Raw genomic sequence first — 9890 nt, forward strand, 5'->3', positions numbered from 1 at the left:
TATATTTTTAAGTTAAATTTTTATTTTTGAAAAATATGGTTAAGAAAAACAATTTATAGCATTGTTTATATATTTAAATCTATTTGTTAAAAATTTTAATTATATAAAAATATATTCATTCTTATGTATTGAGCAAACTAAATTATTAATATATATAGTTAAAAAATTGAGTTATAACTTTTAGTTAAACACAACTTTTTCTGATAGACATTAAGCATAAACCAAATAGAGAGTCCCATTAAACAACTTCACCGTCATTATAAACCCGACATGCACCCCTCTTTTCTCCTTCTCCATACCATATTCACAAAGATCCATTAAAAAACAAAGAAAGAAAGAAACTCACCTCCATGAAATGATGGCTTCCCTTTCTACCTTCATTTTTTTTTTCTTCTTCTTCTTTCTCACACAATGCTGCTTCTTAACATCATCAGCGAAAAAAACCTACATAGTTCACATGAAACACCACAAAAAATCTTCAGTTTACCCCACACACAGTGACTGGTACAACACCACTCTCCTCCAATCTCTTACTCTCACCACAACAGATTCAGATTCAAAATCCAATCCGTTACTCTATTCATACACAACCTCCTACAAGGGTTTCGCCGCGTCGCTTAATGACGAACAGGTCGAAGAGCTTCTCAAATCCGAGGATGTTCTCAAAGTGTACGAGGACACGGTGTACCAGTTGCACACCACGCGCACCCCTGAGTTTCTAGGGTTGGAGAAGGAGACAAAGTTGTGGGAGGGACATACAGCTCAAGATCTCAACCAAGCGTCACATGATGTTATCATTGGTGTGCTCGACACCGGAGTGTGGCCGGAGTCATCGAGCTTCGACGACGCTGGAATGCCAGAGATTCTGGCGCGGTGGCGCGGGGAGTGCGAGACCGGTCCAGATTTCTCCACAAAAATGTGCAACAAGAAACTCATTGGTGCGAGAAGCTTCTCTAGAGGGTTCCACATGGCCTCGGGGATTGAGGTTAGAGAGAAGGAACCGGTGTCGGCACGTGACAGGGACGGGCATGAGACCTACACCTCGAGCACCACGGCGGGGTCGCACGTAACGAACGCGAGCCTGTTAGGGTACGCGAGCGGGACCGCACGTGGGATGGCGCCCACCGCACATGTGGCTGCTTATAAGGTCTGCTGGACCGACGGCTGCTTCGCCTCCGACATTCTTGCCGAAATGGATCGCGCGATCGAGGACGGCGTCGACGTCCTCTCGCTCTCCCTCGGCGGCGGCTCCGCGCCATACTTCCGCGACACTATCATCGTCGGCACTTTTGCCGCTGTCGAAAGAGGGATATTTGTTTCCTGCTCCGCTGGGAACAGTGGGCCCCAGAAGGCCTCACTTGCCAACATGGCGCTGTGGATAATGACGGTTGGTGCAGGAACCCTAGATCGTGATTTCCTTGCCTACGCTTCTCTTGGTAATAAAAAAAGATTCTTCGGTGTTTCGCTCTACAATGGAAAAGGAATGGGGAATGAACCAGTTGGTTTGGTTTATAACAAAGGCTTGAACCAATCCAGTAGCATTTGCTTGCCCGGTTCGCTTGAACCGGGTCTGGTTCGTGGGAAGGTGGTTGTTTGTGACCGTGGAATCAATGCGCACATGGGGAAGGGTAAGGTGGTGTGTGATGCTGGTGGTGTTGGGATGATTCTGGCCAACACAACAACGAGTGGGGAGGAGTTAGTTGCGGATAGTCACCTGCTACCAGCTGTGGCGGTGGGGAGGATCGTGGGGGACTAGATCAGAGCCTATGCTTCATCTGATCCTAATCCAACGACGGTTCTCAGTTTTCGAGGAACGGTTTTGAACGTTAGACCTTCACCGGTAGTGGCAGCCTTTAGTTCTAGAGGGCCCAATATGGTTACTAGACAGATTCTGAAACCGAACGTTATTGGGCCTGGGGTTAACATCTTGGCTGGGTGGTCCGAAGCTATTGGGCCCTTCGGGTTGTCCGATGACACACGGAAAACCCAGTTTAACATTATGTCAGGTAGCATATTTTGTTTCTCTTTCAATGTTGTGTATCCATCAACCTTAATGAAATTATTTATTTATTTTAACTAGTGTAATAACTCGTGTCACATACATGTGAATTTGTTTTGTTACAGGTACGTCAATGTCTTGTCCACACATAAGTGGGTTGGTTGCATTGTTAAAAGCAGCACATCCAGGATGGAGCCCCAGTGCGATAAAATCAGCACTCATGACCACTGCCTATGTACACGACAACACCAAGTTCCCACTCCGTGACGCGGCGGGGGGTGCATTTTCCAACCCATGGGCTCACGGTGCATGCCACATGAACCCACACAAAGCACTTTCTCCTGGGCTTGTCTACGATGCCACAGCATGGGACTACGTTAAGTTCCTATGTTCCTTTGGAGTACACCCCTGAACACATACAACTCATTACTAAGCGACATGGTGTTAATTGCACCAAGAAGTTCTCTGACCCTGGCCAATTGAATTACCCTTCCTTCTCGATCCTCTTTGGTGGTAAGAGGGTTGTGAGATACACGCGCGTCTTGATCAATGTGGGTGAGACGGGCTCGATCTATAATGTCACCGTGGATGCACCATCCACGATGACAATAAAGATCAAGCCTACCAGACTTGTATTTGAAAAAGTAGGGGAAAGGCAAAGGTACACGGTAACCTTTGTGTCCAAGAGAGGTGTGGGGGATTCCACTAGGTATGGTTTTGGAAGCATTATGTGGAGCAATGCGCAACACCAAGTTAGGAGCCCAGTTGCTTTTTCTTGGACTTTGTTGTGAGTTTGTTTGTGGGTTTTTTCTGCACAGCCACTGTTGGAACTGATTGAGGCTTTTGTTGATGTCAGCCAACACTATAACATTATTTAGTTGGACAATTTAGAAGGTTGTGTATTTCTTTTTTCTTGTGAGAATTGGAGAAAAAAAGAGAGGAGAGATTGAGAAGAAGGAGCGAGAAGAGATGCTCGTTTTGTTTGTTTAGTTGTATGTACCCAGTAAAAACTAATGTTACAAAACAAGGGGTTGATTGTATGTATAAACGACTGGCTACGCTAATTATCCTTAAGAATGAGATTTCATTTTACTCCACAAATTCGAGGTTTATATTTTTTTATTCATAAGAATAAAAAATAGTATTAAAAATTTATAATAATTTACATCCTTTTTAACAACAACAACCAGTAGATCTCCTTAACAAATTTGAGCCTTGTGCTGCCAAAGTGCAAAAGCAACAGCGTGAAATTTCATAAATTCAAATATACATCTTGATTGCATTAGTTTTCTAATTTATGCTTAGGATAACTTTTTTTTTCCTCTCTCTCTCTCTATATATATATTATAGAAAAAAATAAGAGTAAAACATGTTTACTGTCTCTGAAAATATTTTAGAATGTTAGTTTTAAGTTTTTTTTTTTGTATAAAATTAATACATTGTTTTAATAGAGAATTTAGTACATTTTTAGTTTCAATATATACTACATACAGGACAAAAATCATATCACTTTTAATAAATGTGGAGACTTTAAAATTTAAGGTGACACTCAGTTTGTATGTGTGTGTGTTTTTTTATTTTCTTTTGAAAATAAGAGTGAAAATATATTTGTTTAAAATTTTGAAAATATTTTTAAAAATAGACCAAAAACTAAAAACAATAATTCAATATTTTTGATATTTTTTGAAAAAGTGAAAACGTGATAACACTTTAGAATATTTTCTTCTTGATACATATTTTCTAAACTTTGAAAATTTGGAATATAAAAATTATTCTAGAAAATAAATACTCAAACTAAATACCACCTAAGCTTTTATATGGATTAAATCCAACGTTTCAAAATATTTTAAAAGATGAAAAATATATTTTATTGTATTATTATGTTATAGGGACAAAACTTAGTTTAGATGCAATACCAAATGGTATTTCCTAAGAGTTTTACTCCAATAATTCGTATAATTTAAAAATTTACATTAAAGATTAATATAAATAAGTGAAGTGAAACTCTAATAACTAATTGGAATGGGAGATAGTTAACAAAAAATACTAATATATCTTTATTTAAGTTATATTTTAATAATTTTTTTGAATAATAATATACAAACATCTCATTATTTTAATATCTCTTATTTTTTCTTTTTTTTTATCACATCATAAACTCTATCTTACTTATATTTTTATTTTCTTTCTCTTTCTAGGTGTCAAATAGTGCAATGAATGTTCATGTAATATTTTTTGATATTTTTATTACTAAATATTTTTAATCTCTAATAAATAATTAATTTTTACGTTTGTTATATAACAAATTTTTATTTTGCGTTAAGTCTTTAATAAAATATTTTTTATTTATTTTTTATCATTGATATTTTATTTTAATCCTTGATAAATTAGTTAATTTTGTGATTATTTTTTGATAAATTAACAAATTTTATTTTATTCCTAAATAATTATAAATGGAAAATTTTAAACTCACAAAATTCATTAATTTATTAATACTAAAAATAGTTAAGAAGCAAAAATAAAATTAATATTTTATCAAATACTCAACGCATAATAAAATTAAATATTCATTAGGGATTAAAATATTTTTAAACCTATTTTTTTTATTACATTTTCATTACTACATCAATTTGCAACTTCCAATTGCTTTTTATTTTGCGTGAAGCCCGAGGTCATTTTGGGTAGAATCAAGTTCTTCCTAGGCAAGGCTATTTCCTTCACAAGATTCGAATAACTAATTTCTGGAAAATCGAAAACCTTATTATCGCTGTCAATTGCCCTGAGGTCAGATGGGCTACGTTTACAAATATGGAAACACTCCACACTGTAAATTTGTTTTGTTTTTATCGTTCTCTTTCATTTCATCTACATGAGTGCAATTAATTAGACGAGTGAAGGTGTTATCTAGTTCTTCGACCATAGTACAAACAAACTGTGTCATCTGAGTTAAAACTTGGACCATAAATTTCAAATGTCTAGTTATATCATCAAAGTGCCTATGTCTAATGTCCAAACGATTTTTAGCCCCTGAGCAAATCTAGGTGCTGAAAGGAAAAGACACTTCATGTGTCATTAAACAGTTACCAAGATAAGATGGCACATGGTCATGACATATTTTTTGCTGCTATTCGAATTTCATAGATCACCTAGAATATCTTTGATCTTTATTTTTTAAGAGGACGCCTAAAATTGACATATATATAATTTAAGATAATTCATGAAAAGGGTTAGAATCTATAACATATTTAATTATTAAGAATGAAATAAAATATTTAGATTGTAATTGATTTTTGATTTTAGCGTTCTTTAATTTTTGTTGTAAGATCTTTTTGATTATCTTTCATGATCACGAACAATGAGAATATGATTCTTTCTCAATTCAGATGCGAGAAAAGAAAAATTATGTGTGACGATTTAGTGTATTGAGAACTATAATCTTCTTGTAACGTATTAATTTAACAGAGTTTTCGTTATCTTCTAATGAACCGACACTGAAATCTACTTGTTTAAGTCTATATTATTTTATTTAATTGTCTAAAAAAATTCACTTACTTAATTTGATCAAATAAAATAAAATACATTAATAATAAATGACTAATATAATCTTATAATATTAATCCACCTTATGAAATGTAATAAAAAATTCCTACATCACCAACTTTCTTCCAGGTTAAACGAGGTGGTAAAAAGGGTAATATTTATATTCCAGACTTCAAAAATCCGAGGGGATTTAAAAAAAAAAAACTAAACAGGTTCAAATCGATGAACGAGGCAATGAGCTAAAAAGAAAAACGTTTTGGCCCGTTAACTGATTTTTGTTTTTGTTTGTGCTTTAACCTTTTGATTATTCATCTTTACTTTACTTTAAACAACTTTTGTTTCCTCAAATTTAATTTTTTATTTGATATTTCCTTCTAGCCATCAATAGGCTCAATTTATTTTTAATAATTTACAAAAGGGTAAATTAAAAATAATAGTATCAATAGAAATTAAAGAAAATTATCAATAATCAAGGTATTTATTACTAGCTTCCATACTAAGAAAACAAATGAATAAGCTAATCATACTATGGATCCGGACTCCACGGCATTTTTCCGCTATTGCGTCTTTCATTTCACATGTAATGGTACTGTCTGGAAATTCAGAGCAGCAAAGAAATGAAAGGGGTCAAAATTTTTGTAACCCATAATTGCTAGTGGGAAATATTGCATTTGCTTCTAGTAAGTAGTATCCACATGATGAAAGATTAGCAGAACATCTATAATTTTAAGCCTCTATATTGTCAATTTTAGGAAATTGCTACTATAAATACAATTTTTATAGAAAATAATAGCTTTCGAAATTTTTTTGTAACACTATACTAGAAACATGAACAAGGGTTCCAACAGCAATTTGTACAACAACAACATGGACGAACCTTGGGACATTTTGGGCAAGAGCAAGAGCAAGAGCATTTGCAGATGCAGCAAGAGGGAAAAGGCCACCCAAAATTGCAACTTGGGAGAGTGCAACAATTTTTGCAACCACAGCTATCTTTGCAGCAATGTGATCTTCCATTAGAGCAGCAAGAGCAATTGGTAGATGGAAGACAACTAGAACAGCAGTTGCATGGTTTGCCGTGGGAACAGCAACTTGACAAGTTTTGATGTTCAAAGCACCCATCACAGCACCAATGGCAGATCCAAGACAAGTTAAAGCAAGGGATGTCACTGCACAAAAAGGCCACTCTCATGTTATTCAATAAAGTAGTGATATGGTTACTCATAATTTTAAAACCTTAGTCTATTTTTTATTTTATTTTTTAAATTGTTTTTTCTTTAAGTTCTTCAGGTATATGGTGCAGGTGTGGTATGGGATTGTCAACAATTTTGAAGCATTCATGCATCATTAGCTATTGTACAAGGTTTATTATGTTAGAAGTTGCTGGTTTATGAAATGAAAATAAAGCAGCTTATGAATTATTATCTGGTTCATCTCAGATACACACACAACAATGTTAGATTCTTTTTTTTTTTTGTTGTTGTTGAATTCAACACTGTCAGATTCAGCAGTATGCTAGTATGAAGCTAAACTAAGGATAAAGGGGATAGAAAACTAGGCATGATCTTTTAAAGTTAGACATAAGTCCGTGTCACCCATCAAAGCTAGATCAGACTCTAACATAGCTTTTTACACAGAATCCCAAATAGTTACTACTCACCGGTGATATTAGGACACTCATTAAAGAAGTAAATTTTTTTTTTTTTTGAGATGCATAAAAATGCATTCCTCTATATGTAATCTTAGATATTTTTCAATAAAACATTTTCTCTTTTAATTTTTTAACCAATGTATTTACGACACCCGTTAGTAAAATCCTTTAACTAAATAAATCAACTAACAAAATTAATTAACAAAAAAGGGTACCACAACCACTTCCACAAGCTACATGACTGGTGGTTCTTCTTGCTCCTGCTTGAATGAGAAAGATATAATAATCATGATCTTTTATTTTTAAACTGACAAGGGAAGTTTGGCAAGAGCATTTCTTACGTAGGTAACAGAGGATCTGAGTTTGCCATCACAAAATCGGCAATCCTGCAATAGTGTTGCATTCAATTAACAAAGTTAATTTAGCTAGCAATAATTATAATATTATACAAGAAATTCCACAAATAGACATACTCTTTGCAGCATCTTGAAGCAGGTTGAAGCCCTTCAGAAGACTTTAACTCTTCCTGTTTGATGCAAAATTGTCAATAAATTTTGGTTAACACCAAAGAGGCCAGAAAGGGAAGGTATTTAACAAGGCTGCAATTAAAGTGTCTATCACAAATTAATTCAATGCAAAATTGCAAGATTGCTAGTGGTATCACGCTTGCATGTAATGTGTCGTTCTTTGCTTTTTTCTTAATTTTATAAATTACTTTTATTTTGGTAAGCTAATTTTATAATTTTAAAAATTATTGCTAACATAATTTTAACATGCATGCAATTCCATAACTGCATAAGATTCACAATCTAGGAAGCTATGGTCTACTGTGAATCCCTCAATCGGCATCCAAGGAGCACAGTTTAAAAGTTCGGCACTGTTTTTACTTTTTTTCCTCTCCATGCTTAATAAATGCTAGTGGTTGGCTCACAATTACAACTTATAATTCAGTAAATAATTGAATATTAATAAATGCTAATTTAGTATGATTGGATATGAAAAGAAGCATAATGCAGTAGTGTAAAAAATTAATATCCGTTGTGAAAAAGGCTAGGTCCCATATACCCCTAAAATAAAATGAAAAAGAAAAATTAAACCGAATGTAAAGAAACACAGAAAAAAGTCAATCTATAACCATTACATTATCTTTCACTCAATTCTAACTCTTTCCATTGATCTAAAATTAATCTCTAAAGGCATAAGATCACTCGAAGTGGTAATCAATTGCAAAATCTACTGGCAAAATTAAAGAACACCCTATATTCATGCAATTATCTGTTGAAAGTCTATCTACTCATGAATCGCATATCGCCAATGAACAGTGCATTCACACTCTGTTTCATACTTTAAAGTTTGGTTTTGATCATGAAATGTAATGGTAACAGGTACTAAGTAATTATGCCATTTCTTAAAATCAAAGTGAAGAGGATTTCAACTAAGTTCAAAGTAGTGCTTTTATTTACTTCTTTTCCTTTGAGTTTTTATTTATTTATAGGAATTAAAGATTGGTATTACAGAACTTAAAACAACTCATGTAACTGTTCATCTAATTAGTTAGACTCCCTTTATTTTTTCCTTTGAGTTTGAGTATGAGTTTAAGTGGTGAATTTACAGTTTAACAAAGTGAAACCAACCTCAAGGAAGCTTATCTCTCTTTCCAGCATCTGAATCTTGGCCGTTTCGCGGCGCTTTCGATACAAATCTGGGTACCCGGAAGGCGCCTTAGGAGTAGGAGAGGGCAATGGCAGAGAGAGAAGCGTATTAGAAGTGCCTCTTGTGGGAGTGCTCATCACTGCTCTCTCAATTGAACTAAGTTAATGACCCCAACAGAAGAAGAAATAAACAGTACTAGTTAGTAGTAGTTGTAGTAGTATTCGTCATAGTTGATGTTGAAGTAAGAAATAAGAGAGTGATGAAGTGAGTGAGTAACTGTAATGGTAAGTGACAAAGGAGAGGAGGCAGATCATATATTTCAGTCTGTTAAGGTGTGAATGCCACATGAAATGACTGTGGAAGGGGCAGTAAATAGGGGCTCTGGCAAGTTAAGACACAGGAAAAAAAGAGAAATAATAATAACAAAAAAGTTAAGAACATACACACACAGAAGGTAACAAAAAAAACGAACTAGAGATTGGAGTTTTGCAGAAGAAACAAGGCCTCAATAGTCACAAGGATTTCATTATGGAAAGTGGAAAAGGGTCATAAATGAGGCTAGAAAGAGAGTCATTATTATTGCAGGCATGGGGGGAAATAAGGAGGAAAAAAATGAAGACTAGAGTGGCAGTGACCAGCGAGAATCTGATGGAAACTGAGCCTGGCTGCAACGAATTTTGAATTACCATTTTAATTACTACAGTTTATTTATTAAATGCATGGTTGGATTAAATTGTCTTTCTTCTATAAAGATGTTGTAAATAATTGTTCTGAATCGGTCCATTAAGGACCGAATGAAATAGTCTGTTTTGGTATAATAAAGGCCCAACTTAGACACCTTGGATCAATCTAGGGACTTCAATCTTAGGGAAATTACAAGAGAGTAGTATAGGTAGTTCTTAGAGGTAATATTTAGTTAAGTATATTTTTAAACGAGAGTTGTTTATAAGGTTCTTAGAATTAAGAACAAATTCTTCTGCAATTTCATTGTTAGATTAGAGCAATTAACTTGACAATTCCTTATACAAGCATACAACAATGTATCCA

At 34.5% G+C, this 9890-nt stretch overlaps 1 protein-coding gene and 1 pseudogene across 2 annotated transcripts; one reads left to right on the top strand and one right to left on the bottom strand.

Moving 5' to 3' along the window:
- Window positions 1-358: 358 nt before the first annotated feature.
- Window positions 359-3093, top strand: LOC114385897 (annotated as a pseudogene).
- Window positions 3094-6021: 2928 nt separating this feature from the next.
- Window positions 6022-9648, bottom strand: LOC114386336 (guanine nucleotide-binding protein subunit gamma 3-like). 2 transcript variants are annotated; one of them, XM_028346325.1, is made up of 6 exons: window positions 9121-9648; window positions 8825-8999; window positions 7664-7716; window positions 7532-7576; window positions 7406-7450; window positions 6022-6708 (listed from the first exon to the last, which is right to left on the bottom strand). In XM_028346325.1, exons 2-6 carry the CDS (start codon window positions 8978-8980, stop codon window positions 6360-6362), a joined length of 648 nt encoding a protein of 215 aa, XP_028202126.1. In that variant the 5' UTR covers window positions 8981-8999; window positions 9121-9648; the 3' UTR covers window positions 6022-6359. The 2 variants fall into 2 exon arrangements, with proteins under 2 accessions (XP_028202126.1, XP_028202125.1); XM_028346324.1 differs by having other exon boundaries at window positions 8825-9648.
- Window positions 9649-9890: the final 242 nt, after the last annotated feature.

Source organism: Glycine soja, chromosome 15 (genome assembly GCF_004193775.1).
Source record: "Glycine soja cultivar W05 chromosome 15, ASM419377v2, whole genome shotgun sequence".
Classification (NCBI taxonomy): domain Eukaryota; kingdom Viridiplantae; phylum Streptophyta; class Magnoliopsida; order Fabales; family Fabaceae; genus Glycine; species Glycine soja.